Consider the following 23883-nt stretch of genomic DNA (forward strand, 5'->3'; position numbering starts at 1 on the left):
TTGCTTTGTAGATATAGAATTGGATTATCCACAGAAGGCAAAGGATGGTTGTGAATGGTTCATATTCTGCATGGAGGATGGTGACCAGTAGTGTTCTGCAGGGATCTGTTCTGGGACCGCTCCTCTTTTGTGATTTTTATAAATGATCTGGATGAGGAAGTATAAGGGTGGGTTAGTAAATTTGCTGATGACACAAAGATTGGGGGTGTTGTAGATAGTCTGGAGGGTTGTCAGAGGTTACAGTGGGACATCAATAGGATGCAGAACTGGGCTGAGAAGTGGCATTTAGAGTTCAACCCAGATTAGTGTGAAGAGATTCATTTCGGTAGCTCAAATTTGAGGACAGAATATAACATTTATGTTAAGACTCTTGGCAGTGTGGAGGATCAGCGAGATCTTGGGGTCCATGTGCAAAGGACACTCAAAGTTGCTAAACAGGTTGACAGTGTTGTTAAGAAGGTGTATGGTGTGTTGGCCTTCATCAACCATGGGACTGATTTCAAGAGCCGTGAGGTAATGTAACAGCTATATAAGACCTTAGTTAGACTCCACTTGGAGTACTGTGTTCAGTTCTGGTCACCTTATTGTAGGAAGGATGAAGATATTATAGAGAGAGTGCAGAGGAGATTTACAAGGATTTTGCCTGGATTGAAGAGCATGCCTTATGAGAATAGGTTGAGTGAACTTGACCTTTTCTCCTTGGAGCAATAGGGGATGAGGAGGCCTGATAGAGGTGTATAAGATGATGAGAGGCATTGATCGTGTGGATAGCCAGAGGCTTTTTCCCAGGGCTGAAATGCTAAGACGAGGGGGCATAGTTTTAAGGTGCTTGGAAACAACTACAAGGGGATGTCAGAGGAAAGTTTTTCACACAGAGAGTGGTGGATGCATGGAATGCACTGCCAGCGACCGTGGTAGAGTCTTTTAAGAAACTCTTAGATAGGTACATGGAGCTTAGAAAAATAGGGGGCTATGCGGTAGGGTAATTCTAGGCAGATTCTAAAGTAGGTTACATGGTCAGCACAACATTGTGGGCTGAAGGGCCTGTAATGTGCTGTAGATTTTCTATGTTCTATGATTCTATTTACTTGGATTTCTAGAAGGCCTTTGATAAGGTGTCAGACATGAGGCTGCTTAACAAGGTAAAATCCAGTGGCATTACAGTAAATAATTCTGGCATAGCAGAATAGCTGACTGGCAGGAGGCTGCGAGTGGGAATAAAAGGAGCCTTTTCTGGTTGGCTGCTGGTGACTAGTGATGTTCTTCAGAGGTCAGTATTGGGACCACTCTCTTTCACATTGTTTGTCAGTGAGTTAGATAATGGAATTGATGGCTTTGTGGCAAAATTTGCAGATGCTACGAAGATAGATGGAGGGATAGGTAGTGCTGAGGAAGCAATGTAATTGCAGCAGGACTTTAGACAGATTGAAAGAAAGGGCAAAGAAGTGGCAGATGGAATACAGTGTTGGGAAATGTACGATAATACATTTAGGTAAAAGGAACAATAATGCGGACTATTATCTAAGTGGGGAGACGGTTCAAACATCAGAGGAGCAGAGGGACTTAGGAGTTCTTGTGCAAGACTCCCAGAAGGTTAATTTCCAATTTGAGTCTGTGGTACAGAAGGAAAATGAAATGGTGGCATTTACTTCAAGGGGAATAGAATACAAAAGCAAGGAGATAATGCTGAGCCTTTATAAGACACTAGTCAGGCTGTACCTGGAGCATTGTCAACAGTTTTGGGCCCCATATCTCAGAAAGGATGTGTTGTCTTTGGGGAGAGTCCAGAGGAGGTTCACGAGTATGATTCTGGGAATGAAGGGGTTAACATTTGAACGTTTGGCAACTTTGGGCCTGAACTCACTGGAATTTAGAAGAATGTGGGGGTATCTTATTGAAACCGGCCGAATGTTGAAAGCACTAGATAGGGTGGATGTGGAGAGGATATTTTCTATGGTGGGGGGTTTCCAAACTAGAGAGCACAACCCAAAGTTGAGGGATGATCTTTCAGAACAGAGGGAAGGAGGAATCTTTTTAGCCAGAGAGTAATGAATCTGTGGAATACTCTGCCACAGATTGTGGTGGAGGCCAAGTGCGTGTGTCTATTTAAGGCGGAAGTTGATAGTTTCCTGATCAGTCAGGGCATCAGAGGATATGGCGAGAAGGCAGGTGTGTGGGGTTGAGTGGGATCCGGGTTCAGCCATGATGGAATGGCAGAGCAGATTCAATGAGCTGGATGGCCTAATTCTGCTTCTATGTCTTATGGTCTTATGATCTCAAGTGGCCCTGAAAAAAAAATTCAATAAATTGCTTTCTGGTTTTCTAATTTTTCTAATGCTGACAGCTGGATTGGCAATGTTTTAGACTGGTGGTCCAGGTATGACCTCTGGAAGGCCATCTCACATGCCACATGGCAATTCCAGACTAAACTTGAACCATAGAGGGATGCTCGACAACTGTGGCAGGGCTTGGATGCTATCACATCTAACAAAGTAAAACTGAGCAACATAAATGGTAATGTAGTTTTGCTCTCAGATGAGCTCATTGCCTTTTACGCTCACTTTGACTGACAGCAAATGGAGGCACTTTCACAAACCCCTACAGCATCTAACAACCCTGTGATCTCAGTCTCTGAAGCCGTTAATTTTAAAAGATCATTGTTAATGCCTCCACAGTCTCTACTGCTACCTCTTTCAGAACCCTGGTGTGCAGTTCATCTGGTCTGGGTGACATGTACCCTTAGGTCGTTCAGCTTTTCAAGCACCTGCACTCTCTTCTCTTCCCTCACACGATTCAACATCTGGCACACTGCTATTTCCATTGTATTAGATATTGTAAGTATGTACTGTAATCTAGAGATGTTTAAAAGTATTACTTGTTGTTTGAGCATTGTTCACCTCGCGTCTCGTTCGTTCGCTACCTGTGTTGTGAGCGAGAGGAAGGGGTTTAAGGCTAGTAAGGGATGGCTGGCTAGCTATGTAAAGCGCTGCAGCCTCAAGAACTTAGAGATCACGGGAGAATCGGCATCGGCTGATGCCGAGGCAGCATCAGTGTTCCCAGAAGAGCTACGATGGTTGCGTCTGTACTGAACATGTACAGACCTTTTGTTCTTGTCATTATTCCCTAAACAATACAGTGTAACAACTATTTACATAGCATTTACATTGTATTAGGTATTATAAATAATTTAGAGATGACTTAAAGTATATGGGAGGATTGTGTAGATTATATGCAAATACTACGCCATTTTATATACGGGACTTGAACATCCACGGAATTTGGTATCCGCGGGAGGTCCTGGAACCAAACCCCCGCAGATACAGAGGTCGACTGTAGTCTGATATTGTTTGCTAGTTTGCTTTTCCCTCCCAATGATTCTTTTAGTTGCTCTCTGTAGGTTTTTAAAAGCTTCTAAAATCCTGTCTTCCCGCTAATTTTTGCTTTGTTGTATGGCCTCTCTTTTGCTTTTACATTAGCTTTGACTTTCCTTGTCAGCCACAGTTGTACTATTTTGCCATCTGAGTATGTCTTCAATTTTGGAATACATCAATCCTGCACCTTACTCATTTTTCCCAGAAACTTTCACCATTGCTGCTCTGCTGTCATCCCTGCCAGTACCTCTTTCCAATTTACTTCGGCCAAATCTTCGCTCATATCTCTGTAATTTAGTTGAACTCAATCATATTGTGATCACTGTCTTCTAAGGGTTCTTTTACCTTAAGCTCCCTAATCACCTCAGGTTCATTACATAACACCCAGTCCAGTATAGCTGACCTCCTAGTAGGCTCAATGACAAACTGTTCTTCTGGGATCTCTTCTGGGGGAAGTATGACATGTTCAAAATGGACAGGTTACACCTGAACCCGAAGGGGACCAATATCCTGGCGGGAAGGTTTAATAGAGCTGTTAGGGAGGGTTTAAACTAATTTGGCAGGGGGATGGGAACCAGAATGATAGAGCGGAGGAAGGGGAAAACAGAAATAAGTCTAAGATATACTGCGTCCGGTGCTCCCGATGTGGCCTTCTATATATTGGCGAGATCCGATGCAGACTGGGAGATCGTTTTCCTGAACATCTACGCTCTGTCCGCCAGAGAAAGCAGGATCTCCCAGTGGCCACACATTTTAATTCCACATCCCATTTCCATTCTGACATGTCTATCCACGGCCTCCTCTACTGTAAAGATGAAGCAACACTCAGGTTGGAGGAACAACACCTTATATTCTGTCTGGGTAGCCTCCAATCTGATGGCATGAACATTGACTTCTCTAACTTCCGCTAATGCCCCACCTCCCCCTCGTACCCCATCTGTTATTTATATACACACATTCTTTCTCTCACTCTCCTTTTTCTCACTCTCCTTTTTCTCCCTCTGTCCCTCTGACTATACCCCTTTCCCATCCTTTGGGCTCCCCCCACCCTTTCCTTCTCCCTGGGCCCCCTGCCCCTTATCCTCTCATATCCCTTTTGCCAATCACCTGTTGCTCTTGGCTCCATCCCTCCCCCTCCTGTCTTCTCCTATCATTTTGGATCTCCCCCTCCCCCTCCCACTTTTAAATCTCTCACTGGCTCTTTCTTCAGTTAGTTCTGACGAAGGGTCTCAGCCTGAAGCGTCGACTGTACCTCTTCCTGGAGATGCTGCCTGGCCTGCTGCGTTCACCAGCAACTTTGATGTGTGTTGCATAAATCTAAGATAGTGAGCAGTAAAGATGTCAGGAAAGACAGGCAGGTGATGGGGCAAATTTGTAGCCATTGGGATGAGTTGCAGTGCAATAAAGTTGCAGTGCAATCAAAGCGAAAAGTACCAAATAATGGTCTTAAGGTGTTATACTTAAATGCACGCAGCATAAGGAATAAGGTGGATGATCTTGTCGTACAGCTACAGATTGGCAGGTATGATATTGTGGCCATCACTGAGCCGTGGCTAAAGGATGCATGTCTCTGGGAGATGAACGTCCAAGGATACACGGTGTATCGGAAGGATAGGAAAGTAGGCAGAGGGGGCAGCGTGGCTTTATTGGTAAGAAATGATATCAGTTCATTAGAAAGAGGTGACATAGGATCGGAAGGTGCAGAATCTTTATGGGTTGAGCTCAGAAATCGCAGGGGTAAAAGGACCCAGATGGCAGTTATATACAGGCCTCCAAACAGCTGCAGTGATGTGGACTACGAACTACAGCAGGAAATAGAAAAGGCTTGTCAGAAGGGCAGTGTTATGATGATTGTGGGGGATTTTAACATGTGAGTGGATTGAGAAAATCGGGTCGGTACTGGATCTCAAGAGAGAGAATTTGTAGAATGTCTGCGAGATGGCTTTTTAGAATAGCTTGTTGTTGAGCCCACTAGGGGATCGGCTGTACTGGATTGGGTATTGTGTAGTGAATCAGAGGTGATTAGAGAGATTGAGGTGAAGGAACCCTTAGGAGGCAGTGATCATAACATAATTGAGTTCACTGTGAAATTTGAAAAAGAGAAGTCAAAATCTGATGTGTCGGTATTTCAGTGGAGTAAAGGAAATTATAGTGGCATGAGAGAGGAACTGGCCAAAGTTGACTGGAAAGGGACACTGGCAGGAAGGACAGTAGAGCAGCAGTGGCTGGAGTTTATGTGAGAAGTGAGGAAGGTGCAAGACAGGTATATTCCAAAAAAGAAGAAATTTTCGAATGGAAAAAGGATGCAACCGTGGCTAACAAGAGAAGTCAAAGCCAAAGTTAAAGCAAAGGAGAGGGCATACAAAGAGGCAAAGATTAGTGGGAAGACAGAGGATTGGAAGTTTTTAAAAGTTTACAAAAGGAAACTAAAAGTCATTAAGAGGGAAAAGAGGAACTATGAAAGGAAGCTAGCAAATAATATCAAAGAGGGTACTAAAAGCTTTTCCAAGTATATAAAGAGTAAAAGACAGGTGAGAGTAGATATACGACTGATAGAAAATGATGCTGGAGAAATTGTAATGGGAGATAAAGAGATGGCGGAGGAACTGAACGTGTATCTTGTATCAGTCTTCACTGAAGAAGACATCAGCACTACACCGGACACTCAAGGGTGGCAGGAAAGAGAAGTGTGTGCAGTCACAATTACGACAGAGAAAGTACTCAGGAAGCTGAATAGTCTAAAGGTAGATAAATCTCCCGGACCAGATGGAATGCACCCCTATGTTCTGAAGGAAGTAGCTGTGGAGATTGCGGAGGCATTAGCGATGATCTTTCAAAAGTCGATAGATTCTAGCATGGTTCCGGAGGACTGGAAGATTGCAAATGTCACTCCGCTGTTTAAGAAGGGGGCAAGGAAGCAAAAAGGAAATTATAGACCTGTTAGCTTGACATCAGTGGTTGGGAAGTTGTTGGAGTCAATTGTCAAGGACGAGGTTACGGAGTACCTGGAGGCATATGATAAGATAGGCGGAACTCAGCATGGTTTCCTTAAAGGAAAATCCTGCCTGGCAAACCTATTACAATTTTTTGAGGAAATTACAAGTAGGCTAGACAAGGGGGATGCAGTGGATGTTGCATATTTGGATTTTCAGAAGACCTTTGACAAGGTGCCACACATGAGGCTACTTAACAAGATAAGAGCCCATGGAATTACGGCAAAGTTACATACGTGGATAGGGTGTTGGCTGATTGGCAGGAATCAGAGAGAGGGAATAAAGGGATCCTGTTCTGGTTGGCTGCCGGTTACCAGTGGTGTTTCACAGGGGTCCGTGTTGGGGCCACTTCTTTTTACGTTGTACATTAACGATTTGGATTATGGAATAGATGGCTTTGTGGCCAAGTTTGCTGATGATACAAAGACAGGTGGAGGAGCCGGTAGTGCTGAGGAAACGGAGAGTCTGCAGAGACTTGGATAGATTGGGAGAATGGGCAAAGAAGTGGCAAATGAAATACAGTGTTGGAAAGTGTATGGTTATGCACTTTGGCAGAAGAAATAAACGGGCAGACTATTATTTAAATGGGGAGAGAATTCAAAGTTCTGAGATGCAACAGGACTCGGGAGACCTCATGCAGGATACTCTTAAATTTAACATCCAGGTTGAGTTGGTGGTGAAGAAGGCATTCATTTCTAGAGGAATAGAGTATAGGAGCAGGGACGTGATGTTGAGGCTCTAAAAGGTGCTGGTAAGACCTCACTTGGAGTACTGTGGGCAGTTTTGGTCTCCTTATTTAAGAAAGGATATGCTGATGTTGGAGAGGATACAGAGAAGATTCACTAGAATGATTTTGGGAATGAGGGGGTTAACATATGAACAATGTTTGTCTGCTCTTGGACTGTATTCCTTGGAGTTTAGAAGAATGAGGGGAGACCTCATAGAAACATTTCGAATGTTGAAAGGCATGGACAGTGTGGATGTGGCAAAGTTGTTTCCCATGATGGGGGAGTCTAGTACTAGAGGGAATGACTTAAGGATTGAAGGGCACCCATTCAGAACAGAGATGCGAAGAAATTTTTTTAGTCAGAGGGTGGTGAATCTATGGAATTTGTTGCCACGGGTGGTAGTGGAGGCCAAGTCATTGGGTGTATTTAAGGCAGAGATTGATAGGTATCTGAGTAGCCAGGGCATCAAAGGTTATGATGAGAAGGCGGGGGAGTGGGACTAAATGGGAGAATGGATCAGCTCATGATAAAATGGTGGAGCAGACTCGATGGGCCGAATGGCCAACTCTTGCTCCTTTGTCTTATGGTCTTACAAAGCCATCTCGAAGGCATTCAACAAAGCACTCTCTTGAGATCCATACCAACCTGTTTTTCCCTAATCAAAACTACATGTTGAAATCTCCTATGACTATCTTAACATTGCCCTTTTGACATGCCTTTTCTATTTCCTGTTATAATCTGTGGTCCACATCCCAACTATTGTTGCAAGGCATGTAAGTAACTGCCGTCAGGGTTCCTTTACCCTTGCAATTTCTTAACTCAACCCACATGGATTCAGTATCTTCTGATTCTATGTCACATGTTTCTACTATTTGATGCCATTCTTTCAGCCCCTCTGCATGCCTTCCTATCCCTCTGATACAATATATAACTTTGGACATCTAGCTCCCAACTACAACCATCCTTAAGCCATGATTCAGTGACAGCCACAACATCATACCTGATAATCTGCAGTAGTGCAACAAGATCATCCACTTTATTTTTTATATTCCATGCATTGAGATATAACATTTTGAGGACTGTATTGCTACTCTTTTTGATTCTGCCTCCCTACTGCACTGATACCCACCCTGCTGGCTGCAATTTTGTCCCATCTTCTGCCTGTCCTTTCTGTCAGTCTGACTGCATGCTCTCTTTGCTTTTTTACCATCCGTCCTAGCCTGAATCCCTCCACTCCGGTCCCCAACCCTCTGCTAAATTAATTAAAACCCTCCCCAACTACTCTAACAAACCCACGAGAATATTACTCCTGCTCGAGTTTGGGTGCAACCCATCACTTTTGGACAGGTCATACCTCCCTCAGAAAAGATCCCAATGTTCCAAGAACCTGAAGTTCTGCACCCTGCATCAGCTTCTCGGCCACGCATTTATCTGCCAAATCATTTAGTCTCACTGGCACGTGGCACTGGTAGCAATCCAGAAATTATGACCATGGAGTTCCTGTTTCTCAGCTTTCTGCCTGTCTCTTTAAATTCTCTCTTTAGGACCTCTTTGCTTTTCCTTCCTCTGTCATTGGTACCAAGACTGGCTGCTCTCCCTCTCCTTCCAAAATGCTGTGGGTACGATCCAAGTTGTCCCTGACTCTGACCCTTGGGATGTAACATTCCATTTTGGTGTCCCGTTCACATCCACAGAATATCCTGTCTGTTCCACTGACTTTTGAGTCCCCTGATCCTACTGCTCTGCTCTTCTCCCCCTTTCCCTTCTGCTCTATGGTCCAATGCTCAGTGCCAGTAACCTGGTCTCTGTGGCATCCCCCTGGAAGGTCATCCCTCACAGCGGCATTCAAAATGGTATACTTATTATTGAGGGGAATGGCCACAGGGATGCTCAGTGCTAACTGTCTATTCACAGTTCCATTTCTCCTGACAGTCACCCGGTTACTTTCCTCCTGCAACTTAGGGATGACTACTCCCCTGTAGCTCTGTTTGATTATCTCCTCGTTGTCCCGTACAAACCAAAGATCATCCAGCTGCTGCTCCAAATCCCTAATACGGTCTTCAAGGAGCTGCAGTTGGATGTACTTCATTTAGATGTAGTTCCTTGGGAGACTCTGGGTCTCCCAGCACTCCAACATCCAGCATGAAGAACACACAATGACCATTTACTAACACTGTACAGTAAGAGGGAAAAAAAGGGAACCTTAACAGAAACTTACCTAGAACCAACACTTCTTCTATGCCAAAGCCTCCTTTGAGCCAAAACCTGACACTCCTACTCTCACCACTGGCCCCCTCCCAACAATAGCCATCCTGCTTGTCCCTTCTATGTTTTTATTTTGCTGTGCTCTGCTCCTGCCACTGACTGGGTCACCAGAATGAGCCCAAATGCCCATGAAGCTCTCCTTTTAAACAAGTAAAAGAGGGGTGAGAGTGGGAATTGGATCGCTATAAAATGATGCTGGAGAGGTCCCAAACGGCGACAAAGAGATAGCGATAAACTGAATAAGTATTTTGCGTCAGTCTTCACTGTGGAAGACACTAGCAGTATGCCAAAAATTTTAGTGTGTCAGGGGCAGCAGTGACTGTAGTTGCAATTACTAAAGAGAAGGTGCTTGGGAAGTTGAATGATTTGAAGGTCGATAAGTCTCCTGGACCAGCTGGACAATATCCGAGGATCTAAAACAGGTAGTTGAAGAGGTTGTGGGAGGCATTAGTAATGTTCTTTTAAAAGTCACTAGATTCCAGAATAGTTCCAGGGGACTGGAAAATTGCAAATATCCACTCTTTAAGAAGGGAGAGAAGCTGAAGAAAGGAAATTATAGGCCATTTAGCCTGATTTCAGTGGTTGAGAAGATCAACATTATTAGTCCATTAAGGATGAGGCGCATGATAAAGTAAGCCAAAGTCAGCATAGTTTCCTTAACGGAAATCTTTCCTGACTTTCTTTTGGAGTTTTTTTGACGAAATAACAGGGAGGATAAACAAAGGAGAGTCAGTGCATGATGCTAACTTGGATTTTCAGAAGGTCTTTGACAAGGTCCCGCAGCCGCACATGAGGCTGCTTAACAGCATAAGAGCTCATGGTATTATAGGAAAGATATGAACATGAATAGAAGATTGGCTGCCTACAGGAGACATAGTCAAATAATGTGGACATATTCTGGTTGGCTGCTGATTGCTGGTGGTGTTCTGCAGGGGTCGGTATTGGGACCGCTTCTTTTCATGTTATATATCAACAATTTGGATGATTGAATTGATGGCTTTATAGCCAAGTTTGATGATGGTACAAAGATTGGTGGAGGAGCAGGTAGTATTGAAGAAGTAGGAAGTCTGCAGAAGTACTTGGACAGATTGGGAGAATGATCAAAGAAGTGGCAAATAAACTATAGTGTAGGGAAGTATATGGCCGTGCACTTTGTATAAGGAATCAAGGCATAGACTATTTTCCAAATTGGGTGAAATTCCAAAAATCAGAGATGCAAAGGGAATTTGAAGTCGCTCTGTGGGATTTCCTAAAGATGAACTTGCAAGCTGAGTCAGTGGTAAGGAAGGCAAATGCAATGTTAACATTGTATTCTAGTCCTCTCGAAATCAAAAGCAAGAATTTAATGCTTTATAAGGCATTTGACAGACTGACTTGGAGTACTATGAGCTGTTTTGTGCTCCTCATCTAAGAAAAGCCATGCTGACTTTGGAAAGGGTCCAGAGGAGATTCGTGAGAATGATTCTAGGAATACAAGGTTCTTAGCAGTGTGGAGAAACAGAGGGATCTTGGGTTCACATCCAATGATCCCTCAAAGTTGCCACTTGAGAAGTGTCTGCTAGCTCTGAGCCTATATTCACTGGAGTTGAGAAGAATGGGGAGGGGATGTGAAAGGTAGAGATCTCATTGAAACCGATCAAATATTGAAAGGCCTTGATAGAATGGATGTTGAAAGGATGTTTCCTACAGTGGGGTGAGTCTAGGACCAGAGGGCACAGCCTCAGAGTAGAGGAACCTCCACTTAGAACAGAGATGAGAAGGAATTTCTTTCACCAAATCATGGTGAATTTGTGGAATTCATTGCCATAGACTACTGTGGAGGCCAAGTCATTGAGTATATTTAACGCAAAGTTGATAGGTGCTTGGTTAGTTAGGGTGTCAAAGGTTACTGGGAGGAGGCAGGAGAATAAGTTTGAAAGGAATAATAAATCACTCATGATGGAATGGTGGGGAAGATTCGATTGACCAAATGGCCTAATTCTGTTCCTATGTATTATGGTCTAGTCATGTTTGCCAAGAAATGTGAATGTGTAGTCGAGGAATAAAGAAGCTTGCTTAAGCAAGGATCACATAAGGCTCTACAGGATCACAAGGTAGCCAGGAAGAAGATTAAGACTGGTTTTATGAGAACTAGATGGGGGCATAAGAAGGCCTTGGCATTTAGGATTAAGAAAAACCCAAAGGCTTTCTACATTTATGTGAAGAATATGAATGTGACCACAGTGAGGGTAGGACCAATCAGGAGTAGAAGAGGAAGCATGTGCCTGGAATTGGAGAAGATGGGGAGGTTCTTCATGAACACTTTGGTTCAATATTCACCTGCGAGATTCACTAGATGATTATGAGGACAATGTAAAACAGGCTGAAAAACATTAGGATAGGTAAGTCCCTGGGGCTGGACAGGTTATACTCCAGGTAAGTGAGGGAAGAGATTGTTGCACTTTTGGCAAAGATCATTGCTTCTTTACTGTCCATAGGAGTAATACCAGATGATTGAAGGATGGCAAATATTATTTTTTGTGCAAGAAAAGAGAGTAGGGATAACCATTGGAGTCGTATTAGACCAGTGAGTCTTACTTCAGTGGTGAGTAAATTATTGGAGAAAATTCTTAGAGGCAGGATTTGAGAGTATTTAGAGAAACATAGTCTGATTCGAGATAGTCAGCATGGCTTGGTGAAGGCAAGTCATGCTTCACAAGCCTGATCGACTTCTTTGAAGATGTGACAAAACACATTGGAGGTAGCTCAGTAGATATGGTGTATATAGATTTTAGTAATGCATTTGATAAGGTTCAGGAGGCATGGGATCCAGGGAGTAGTGGCTGTGTGGATTCAGAATTGGCTTGTCCACAGAAGATAGAGTGGTTGTGTATGGAGTATATTCTGCCTGAAGGTCAGTGACCAGTGCTGTTCTGCAAGAATTTTTTTCTGGGGCCCCTGCTCTCTGTGATTTTTATACATGACTTGGATGACGGTGTGCATGAGTAGGTTATTAAGTTTGCAGGTGATATAGGGGCTGGTGGTGTTGTGGATAGAATAGAAAACTGTCAATGGTTACAACTAGATGTTGATAAGGTGCAGAGCTGGGCTGAGAAGTGGCAGATAGAGTTCAGCCTGGTTAAGTGTAAAATAATTCATTTGGAAGGTTGAATTTGAAGGCAAGATGCCAAGTTAATGGCAGGGTTCTAAGCCGTGTGGAGGAGCAGAAGGATCTTGGGGTCCACATCCATCAATCCCTCAAAGTTGCTATGCAAGTTAATTGGGTGGTTAGGAAGGTGTATAGTGTTTTAGCCTTCATTAGTCAGAGGATTCAGTTTAAGCCACAAGGTAATGGTGTAGCTTTATAAAAATCTGGTTAGACCATACTTGGAATATTGTTTTCAGTTCTGGTCGCCTCATTATAGGAAGGATGTGGAAACTTTAGAGAAGGTGCAGAAGAGATTTACCAGGATGGTGCCTTGATTTGAGCACGTGTCTTATGAGGAAAGGTTGAGCAAGCTAAGGCTTTTCTCTTTGGAGTGAAGGAGATTGAGAGGTGACTTGATTGAGATGTTAAAGATGATAAGAGGTTTAACCCAAGTATACAGCCAGAGTTTTTCCCAAGGTGGAAATGGCTAATACGAGGAGGCATAATTTTAAGGTGATTGGAGGAAAGTAAAGGGGAGATATAAAGGTGGGGGGATGTCAAGTTTTTTTATACAGAGTGATGGGTACATGGAATGCGCTGCCAGGGGTGGTGGTAGAGGCAGATGCATTAGGAATATTTAAGAATGTCACATTGAAGGTAGAAAAATTAGGCTTATGTGGGAGGGAAGGGTTATATTGATGTTGGAGTAAGTTGGAAGGTTAGCATAACGTCATGGGCCGAAGAACATGTAGTGTTCGATATTCTATATGGGGTCCAAAACTGCTCACAATACTCCAAATACAACCTGGGCAATACCTTATGAAACCACAGCATTTACAGTTGAAGTCAGAAGTTTACATACACCTTAGCCAAATACGTTTAAACTCAGTTTTTCACAATTCCTGACATTTAATCCTAGAAAACATTCCTGTCTTAAGGTCAGTTAGGATCACTACTTTATTTTATGAGTGTGAAATGTCAGAATAATAGTAGAGAGAATGATTTATTTTAGCTTTTATTTCTTTCATCACTTTCCCAGTGGGTCAGAAGTTTACATATACTTTGTTAGTATTTGGTAGCATTGCCTTTAAATTGTTTAACTTGGGTCAAACCCTTTGGGTAGCCTTCCACAAGCTTTTCACAATAAGTTGCTGGAATTTTGTTCCATTCCTCCAGAAGGAACTGGTGTAACTGAGTCAGGTTTGTAGGCCTCCTTGCTCACACACGCTTTTTCAGTTCTGCCCACAAATCTTCTATTGGATTGAGGTCAGAAAATGATGTCAAGTCTGGTTCATCCTTGGAAGCAATTTCCAAACACCTGAAGGGACCATGTTCATCTGTACTGTAATGTGTGAAGCCAAGCAGAGCTGCAGAATGGATGAAGCTAATGAGAGAGATAACGAAAGACAATGGAGAAACATTCAAAATGCTAATAAGAGAGAAGAGAGAGATTAATGAGAAAGAGACACAATTCAGATGTTGGTGTCTGCCACAGACCATTTGCTTTGAACCTGAACTGTTTGAAGTTTGATGGACAGGTGATACCCCATCAGGGGGATAAAAATAGCAGGTTTGCTAAGGCACGACACACACACGCGATGAGACCCTGGAAAGAGCAGTATGCCCCACAAGTTGGTGGGAGTTTGGAGGACCGGTTCTCGGGAATCGGTCAGAGGCTCACAGGGTGTAAAGGTACGATCGGTGGGAACCTGGTGTGTGTCCACCGTTGCCTGGGTGCCAGGTTCACCACGGAAGAACAATCGCATCCAGAACGGAGGGGTCACAGTTGGTGACCACAGCTGGATTCAGAAGGCATGGAAAGGTTTGCCTGAAACCAACTGCATATCTATCTATCTATCTATCTATCTATCTATCTATCTATCTATCTATCTATCTATCTATCTATCTATCTATCTATCTCTCTCTCTCTCTCCCCTCCCCCTCCCTCCCCCACTCCCTCTCCCTCCCTCCAACAGTACAACAACAGCGATTACTTCAAACTGCACTAGACTGAACTGAACTCTGCTTCATCTTAAGACTGATCATTTTACCCCTAGACTGTGATAGAGCTTGGCTGATTCCTATTACCTTATTTCTGTGTATATGTGTATACTATCATTGCTAACCTGTTACATTTATATCCTTGTGGTTAGTGTACTGTATTACTTATTTCTTTAATAAAACTTTATGAGTTCCTAGTAATCACAGACTCCAATGAGTGTTCCATTTCTGCTGGTTTGGCAACCCATTTATGGGGTACGTAACATAAGTGGGGGCTCGTCCGGGATTTTGAACGCCAAAATTTGGGACTGGGTAAATTGATTGGGTTAAATTCCCGAAAGAAGGAAAAAGGGGCAAACAGCAGAAATGGAGATTGAGGAATTTCTAAAGGTGCCGACCTTGGAGGCATTAGAGGATGCCAAAAAATCAGACTTGGCAATTGTTGCAAAACGGTTGGATCTTTTTAGGGGGAAGCAGACAATGAAGAGAGCGGAGATGCACAGAGCTATCGTTGAGCATTATGTATCTAAAGGTGTGTTTCCCCACAGGGAGCTGGAGGTGGTGTCTATGAGCAAACCTGGTGGGGAGGCGGTGCATCTGCAGATGGAAAAATTAAGGCTCGAGCATGAGTTCCGAATAAAGCAGCTAGAGCGAGAAGAGAGAGAAAGGCAGCTAGAACGGGAAGAGAGAGAGAAGCAGAAGGAAAGGGAGTTTGAGCTGGAGAAGTTAGGGATAGCGCTCGAGAGGGGCCAAATACCAGACCAAGGTGGAGGGGTCAGGGCGACCCAGGAGGTTAGGTTGGTTCCCCCATTTGAGGAGGCCGATGTTGATCAGTACTTTCTACATTTCAAAAAAGTCGCTGCAAGTCAGGACTGGCTGAGGAATAAGTGGGCTGTTTTGCTTCAGAGCGTGCTTAAGGGGAAGGCTCAGCAAGCTTACTCAGTGTTGTCAGCAGAAGATGCCCAGAGGTATGATGTGGTGAAAGAGGCTATACTCAGGATTTATGAGTTGGTCCCGGAGGCAAAGGTTCTGGAATGTGAGGAAGCAGTGGGGCTGCACTTATTTAGAGTTTGCCCGTGAGATGCAGATGTATTGTGAGCGTTGGTGCACCTCGAAAGGGGTCACTGGAGATTATGACAAACTGCTACAGCTAATACTGATTGAGCAATTTAAAGGTTGTGTCCCTGAAGGTATGAGGCCCTATCTAGATGAGAAAGAGGCAGAAACCTTAGCTGCAACTGCTAAGTTAGCAGATGAGTTCGCGTTAACACACAAAGCAAAGTCTACCCTGAGTAAGAGCTACCAGAAGGGTAGTCGAGAGGGGGGAGAAAGTCCGCCGGCAAAGCCAGAAAGTAAGCCGGGGACTAGTGAGAAGGATAAGGAAGACGGGAAGCAGTTTGGTAGGAAGTCTCCTGGGGTCGTATGCTATAACTGTGGGAAAGCTGGTCACATTGCGTCCAGGTGTTTTGCCCCAAAGAAAGAGATGGGGAAAGGAAAAACGACGACTCCGACTGGCTGTATTGAGCCAGCAAACAAACTGCTTGGGGAGAAGAAGTCTGATAGAGTTCAGGAAGGGCGCGAGAAGTTTACTTCAGCCGGATTGGTGTCGGTGAAGGAGGGGTCAACCTCAGTTCCAGTACAGATCTGGAGAGACACTGGGGCTTGTCAGTCATTGATCTTAAGGAGGGTGTTAGAATTTAGTGCAGAGACCGATACTGGGGAGGTCAGTGTGATAAAAGGCATTGGGAAAGGGACTGAAGCAGTACCTTTGCACCAGATATACCTGAAAAGTGACTTGGTCTCCGGACCAGTCACGATAGGGGTGAGGCCTGAATTACTGATGGAAGACATGGAGGTCTTACTCGGTAACGACCTTGCAGGTGGTGATGTGTACCCAGCAGTAAAGCTGACAAGCAAGCCTGCCAGGACTGAGGACCCACCCATGGACTCACAGGTTTATCCCGTTTGCGCAGTGACTCGACGCATGTCGAGACAGTCTGCCGAAGCGAATGTGGATTTAGCTGAGACGTTTTTACCAGCCTTGTACCAGGAGGGGTTAGAAAGTGAGAAGAAGGAGCATAGTGGAGCGGAAGGAAGTGAGGGAGTTGAGGTAGACTTATCATTAGCGAGGAAGGAATTTATACAGGCACAGGAACGAGATGAGGAGCTGATGGTTTTGATGGAGACAGCTCTCTCTGAAGCAGAAATAAAAAGGGAACCAGTGGGCTATTATGTGAAGGAGGGAGTACTGATGAGGAAGTGGAGACCAAGTACCGTGCCCGCGGATGAGGAGTGGGGGGTGGTACACCAGGTGGTAGTGCCGAAAATTTATAGGGACGAGATTTTTAACCTGGCCCTCAAGGTACCCCTCGGTGGACATTTTGGGGTGAGGAAAACAGTCGATAGAATTATGAAAGAGTTTTACTGGCCGAACATGAGGAAGGATATTATTGAATATTGTAGGCGGTGTCATACCTGTCAGGTGGTAGGTAAGCTGAACCAGGTCCTGCCTAAAGCACCCCTTCGACTGATACCCGCTTTCGGGGAACCTTTTTCTCGAGTAATTGTGGATTTTGTCGGTCCCCTGCCCAGAACTGCGAGTGGGCGAGAGTATGTGATGACTATGATGTGTGCCGCCACCAGGTTTCCGGAGGCGGTGCCCCTGGCAAGCGTCAAGGCTCCCGCAGTGGTAAAGGCGCTTGTGAAATTTTTCACTACGGTGGGGCTGCCCAGGGAAATCCAGTCAGATCAGGGGAGTGTCTTCACATCTCACACATTCCGACAGATGTTGGATGAGATGGGAGCAAAGCAGATTTTGGCCTCCGCGTACCACTCGGAGTCCCAAGGGGCATTGGAAAGATTCCACGCAACATTAAAGACCATGATTAAAACTTATTGTCAAGAGAACGCCAGAGACTGGGATGATGCCTTGCCTCTCTTGTTATTTGCCGTAAGGGACACGGTTCAGGAGTCATTGGGGTTCAGCCCATTTGAGCTCGTCTTCGGTCATCGGCCCAGAGGACCTCTAACCTTACTGAAAGAGCAATGGTCCTGTCCGACAGTACAAGTCAATGTGATTGATTATGTTTTAAAATTTCATGAGAGGCTTAGAAGGATCTGTGACCTTGCCAAAGAAAATCTACGAAACTCCCAAACAAAAATGAAACAGTGGTATGATAGACGAGCCCGCGAACAAGTGTTTCAAGTGGGTAATAGGGTCTTAGTTCTGTTTCCAGTGGTAACCAACCCTCTCCAGGCGAGATTCAGCAAAACGATCTCCCAGTCTGTGTCAGGTCTCGCCAATATATAGAAGGCCACATCGGGAGCACCGGCCACCTCCAACGGGATCCCACCACTAAGCACATCTTTCCCTCTCCCACCCCCCACTTTCTGCAAGGATCACTCCCTACGCGATTCCCTTGTCCATTCGTCCCCCCCATCCCTCCCCACTGATCTCCCTCCTGGCACTTATCCTTGTAAGTAGAACAAGTGCTACACATGCCCTTACACTTCCTCCCTTACCACCATTCAGGGCCCCAGACAGTCCTTCCAGGTGAGGCGACACTTCACCTGTGAGTCAGCTGGGGTGATATACTGCGTCCGGTGCTCCCGATGTGGACTTCTATATATTGGCGAGACCCGACGCAGACTGGGAGATCGTTTTGCTGAACACCTACGCTCTGTCGGCCAGGATCTCCCAGTGGCCACACATTTTAATTCCACATCCCTTTCCCATTCTGACATGTCTATCCACGGCCTCCCCTACTGTAAAGATGAAGCCAGACTCGGGTTGGAGGAACAACACCTTATATTCCGTCTGGGCAGCCTCCAACCTGATGGCATGAACATTGACTTCTCTAACTTCCGCTAATGCCCCACCTCCCCCTCGTACCCCATCCGTTATTTATATACACACATTCTTTCTCTCACTCTCCTTTTTCTCCCTCTGTCCCTCTGACTATACCCCTTGCCCATCCTCTGGGCTTTCCCCCCTCCCCCTTTTCCTTCTCCCTTGGTCTCCTGTCCCATGATCCTCTCATACCCCTTTTGCCAATCATCTGTCCAGCTCTTGGCTCCATCCCTCCCCCTCCTGTCTCCTCCTATCATTTTGAATCTCCCCCTCCCCCTCACACTTTTAAAGCTCTTACTGGCTCTTTCTTCAGTTAGTCCTGACGAAGGGTCTCGGTCTGAAATGTCGACTGTACCTCTTCCTGGAGATGCTGCATGGCCTGCTGCGTTCACCAGCAACTTTGATGTGTGTGACCCTATTTCTGTGTATATGTGTATACTATCATTGCTAACCTGTTACATTTATATCCTTGCAGTTAGTGTACTGTATTACTTATTTCTTCAATAAAACTTTATTAGTTCCTAGTAATCACAGACTCCAACGAGTGTTCCATTTCTGCTGGTTTGGCAATCCAGTTACGGGGTACGTAACAGTACAAACAATAGTACGCAAGTATAAAAACCATGGGACCACATAGCCGTCATACCGCTCAGGAAGGAGACGCATTCTGTCTCCTAGAGTTGAATGTACCTTGGCGCGAAAAGTGTAAATCAATCCCAGAACAACAGCAAAGGACCTTGTGAAGATGCTGGAGGAAACAGGTAGACAAGCATCTATATCCACGGTAAAACGAGTCCTACATCAACATAACCTGAAAGGCTGCTCAGTAAGGCTGCTCACTGCTCCAAAACCACCATATAAAAGCCAGACTACAGCTTACAAGTGCACATGGGGACAAAGATCTTACTTTTTGGAGAAATGTCCTCTGGTCTGATGAAACAAAAATCGAACTGTTTGGCTATGATGACCATCGTTATGTTTGGAGGAAAAAGGGTGAGGGTTGCAAGCTGAAGAACACCATCCCAACCGTGAAGCATGGGGGTGGCAGCATCATGTCGTGGGGGTGCTTTGCTGTAGGAGGGACTGGTGCACTTCACAAAATAGATGGCATCATGAGGAAGGAAAATTATGTGGATATATTGAAGTAACATCTCAAGACATCAGCCAGGAAGTTAAAGCAAGGTCACAAATGGGTCTTCCAAATGGACAGTGACTCCAAACATACCTCCAAAGTTGTTGCAAAATTATTTAAGGACAACAAAGTCAAAGTATTGGAGTGGCCATCACAAAGCCCTGACGTCAATCAGGTTCTTAGCTGTTCTTTACTCTGCATCTTCACACCTTTAAGATTAATTGACTTTTGAGGTTATCTATTATTTTTTCTTCCCAGGTATATGAATTTGTGAAGTTTTTTTACTTTAGTTCTATCTGTTCAGTCAAAGAAAGAAACTTGATAAGCACATTTTGCCTATTGTTTCTTATTGTCCTCTGCTACTTTCCCTGTAATTCCATTCAGGGTCATGTTTATGTATTAACAGTCCTGAGAAACCATATCTGGGATTAGGGATGTAACTATTTCATGATTTTGTTTTTTTTTGAGGGTGCCTTACTAGCTGTTGGGCTAATTTAAAGTTACAATTTCTTTTGTTTCAAGTTGAGCCATCCTGTTGATTTTAACTTAGGAAAAAACACCTAGAGAAAAGAATTTAATTATTTCAAAACTGACATTTGAAAGAAATTACAATTATATAAAGAAGGGTAAATAACTTAAATTGTCGGAAGTTTTTGGAGGCAATTAATGAAAGATTGTGTAATCATTAAGGATGCATGGATTTAGGATTACCATGAATTAAAAGTAGGACGGAAACAATTTTTACATGTAATTTCTAAAATTCAAAAACAAACGAAGCAAAGAATATGAAGTGATTTAGATTAATGATAAAACAAGAACAAAGAGAAAATGTAAAGAGAAAATGTTAAGAGAACAGAGAAATGAATAAAACAGTTGAGGCAATGCCAATTTATTTCTACATGTGTTGTAAGAGCAATTATTTGTTGAAAATGTGTGTATACAGTGATTTTTTTGTCTTTGTTTCTTATTGCAGTTTTGGACATTATGTGGAAATGCACTAACACCCAAAAGGGGAATTTTTGGTAAAACTGGTGACCTTCAGACTATACTATGTCTAGCTTGTGCTAAAGATGAAGTTACCTATTCTGGTGCATTGAATGGTGATATTTATGTTTGGAAAGGGCTAAATTTGGTTCGCACAATTCAAGGAGCCCATGGAGTAAGTAAAACATATGGAGCGCACAACATTCTTTCTTTTGGTGTGACCTTATGTACTCTATTAATGAAATTGGTTACTGTTTAAATTGTAAAACTAAAAGAAAAGATATAAGTTTTATATTTTTATGACACTTGAATGCTTTAACACTTAGAAAGTCAGTGGCACCTCACTAAGTTCTGATACAAAATACTGCAGGGTAAAGCTGCTGAGATCATGTGGCTCAACAAGATTGCTCCAACCATTCCATGGCTGTTCTCATCATTGTCCTCAACTCCACTTTCCAGGGATGAGCTATCAAGAGATGACTTCCCAAGGACTAGAGATTTGGACCACATTATCCCCAGTCATAAACTCTCAGTTTTATCCAGGTCCATATAATGACCCAAATATGCTGTGGCAGTGTGCATGGTCTCACTGTAAAATGAGTACAGTGCTGGTTGGTACATGTCCAGCCGCAAAGCGTTTGTATGATACTCTATGACATAATATTGTCACTGTGTAATGATGAGGTTCAGTACTTGTAGACCAGATCTATCATAGCACATCACTGGGATACAAGTTGTATCTCTGCTAATCTCATTTACCCTCATTAGGTCTAGAGCCCTCTATGGGTTTGTGAATTCAAATTCTTGTTGAAGTCCTCCTTAAATGTTAGAATATCTGCTTCTACCTCTCATGTTAAACCTATCCCCTTTTGTTTTAGACACTCCCATCATGGAAAATGGTTTCTACTATTATCCTATCTATTTTCATGATTTTATATAATTATATTAGGTCACCTCACAGCCCCTTCAGCTCCAACAAAAAACAAACCCACCCTGTTTAGTTCCTCCTTCATAACTGACAAACCTCCTCTGCATCCTCTTCAGTGCAATCACATGCTTGCTATTGTATGCCAACCATAATTGCAAATAGTGCTGTAGGTGTGGTTTAACCAACATTGTATAAGTTGCAGCATGACATCCAATTACTGTATTCTGGCCATGAAGCCAAACATCCAGTGCTACATGTTCTTTTCACTGCCTCATCCATTTATTCTGCTACTTTCAATGGTCTGTGGGCTTGTACCTCCAAAGTCCTACTCTTCATTGACATTTCTATGAACCTACCACTAGATGTCATGCCCTACTCTTGTTTGCCTTTCCAAAATGCAAATCTTCGCATTTGTCAGGATAAAATTCCAGCTGGTGTTGCTCTGCCTAACTATTCAGTGTCCTGAATAATGCTGCAGTTTTATACAACCTTCTGCACTATTAGCAACATCAATTTTCATCTGCAAACTTACTAATTACATCTCCTACATTTTATCCAAGTCATTAACATATATTACAAGCACCAGAATCCCATGCTCTGATCCATGGGGTACACAATTGGTTACAACATTCTAAACAGAAAAGCAACCCTCCACTACCTTCTGTATTTTACTTGATCCACTTTTAGATCCAATTTGTCAGATAGCTTTGATCATATCATAGGGCTCTAACCTATTTGGAGTAGTCTACTATGTAGATCCTTGTCAAAGGCCTCAAAGTCCATGTAAGCAATATCTACCACCCTTAATTCTTCAATATGCTGAGTTGTCTCAGCAAAATATTGTATTTAATAAAGCCATACTGACTATTCCTAATCAGTTCTTGCCTTTCCAAGTGAAGATAAATCCAGTCCCTTTAGAATCACAAACACAAGAAAATCTGCAGATGCTGGAAATCCAAGCAACACACATAAAAAGCTGGACGAACTCAGAGAGCCAGGCAGTATCTATGGAAAAGAGTAAACAGCCAACATTTTGGGCCGAGACCCTTCATCAGGACTGGAAAAAAATATAAGAAGTTCCTTTACATTTTTATTCCTTATAGCTTCCAGACCAGTAAGGTCCACTATCCTGTTGTACTTGGCTTATCTCTGCTGTGCGTTTTGTGTGAGTGAGCAACATTTGCTATCCTCCGGTTATTCAGAACTTTTCCTACAGCTGAAAAAGACCTTTGTCTGGATCCCAGTTATCTCAACTACTTCCCGTGGCAGACTTATGTTTCCCATTAAATCAAGTACTTTCTCCTTAATATTAGCATGCTGTAGACTATAGCATCACTGTTCCACTCCTGGAACACATACTACCATGTGTTCTTCTTTAGCGAACACAGATACAAAGTATTCATTTAAGATTTTGGCAAAATCATTTGGCTTAGTGCACAGGTAGCCTTTTGGGTTCTTAAGGAGACCTACTCTTTCCATAGTTCCCTTCTTCCCTTTGATATACTTATAAAGTGCACTGGTATTCATCGTTGATCTTGTCTGTCAATGTAATTTCAGGATCCCAATTTGCCATCCTAATTTCCTTTTATTTTGAAATTCTCCACAAAGTCCTTTGTCATGTAAGGTCCTCTGATTTTTGTCATCCTTGTTTTCTACCCTCAGGAATATGTTATTCCAGAACTCTTGCCATCTTCCTTTCAAAAGATTCTTGCTCATTGAGTGCTATTTTACCTACTAACAACTGCTCCCAATTTACTTTTGCAGAGCCCTATCTCATTGAACTTGGCCCTCCCGCAATGCATTACTGGCGGACTATCCATGTCTCTCCCCATACCTCCCTTGAGATGGGCAGAATTGTGTAACACAAAATATTCCCCACTAACTCTTCCAGTATTTGCCAGCTTGATTTCTCAAGATCAAATCTAATAAAACACCTTCTCTTGCAGAAGCATAGGCTCAAAATCTCCTGAGCATACTTAATTAATTACTCCTCATCTAGGAGAAACTTGGACTAAGGCACCCACTGTCAATATTAGGGAAGTTAAAATCCCCCATAACTATAACCCTTTTGCTTTTGCACTTTTCTATGATTTGTTTACATCTCTGCTGTTCTATATCCCACATTGTTGGCAATCATGAAATATACAGCTTTGTCGCTGATGATATTGGGGTCTAACATTGTTAGCACAACTGGGTTGCTGAGATAAAGTTGTGATTGATGCAGCTGTGGCAGTCTTGTAAAGGGCTCTTTAGATGAGGTGAGTGGAACAGTAGGTGAATATAGACACAAGTGAGGAAGCAGTTAAGCAGTAGGAAATGTAGCACTGAGGGACAGTAAGTGGTGCTGCAAGGGAGCTGAGGAAACCGAAATTTATGTCTTAAGCTTAACAAGATAGAGGTTTTTAAATAGTACACTGCTAAATGTTTCTCATGAACAGCTTTTGAAAACGCTATAGATTAGAAATCTGGCTCTCTTTGCAATAAAAAGTTGTTCTAAATTTTGG

At 43.4% G+C, this 23883-nt stretch overlaps 1 protein-coding gene across 1 annotated transcript in view; it reads left to right on the forward strand.

Annotated features, from left to right (window-relative positions):
- LOC134350550 (echinoderm microtubule-associated protein-like 6) overlaps positions 1–23883 on the forward strand; it is a 392224-nt gene that overhangs the window by 106657 nt on the left and 261684 nt on the right. Inside the window, exon 5 of the mRNA XM_063055883.1 lies at positions 20441–20626. Coding sequence (XP_062911953.1) covers positions 20441–20626 — 186 coding nt within the window. The remainder of the gene's footprint in view (positions 1–20440; positions 20627–23883) is intronic.

Source organism: Mobula hypostoma, chromosome 8, assembly GCF_963921235.1.
Source record: "Mobula hypostoma chromosome 8, sMobHyp1.1, whole genome shotgun sequence".
NCBI classification, from domain to species: Eukaryota; Metazoa; Chordata; class Chondrichthyes; order Myliobatiformes; family Myliobatidae; genus Mobula; species Mobula hypostoma.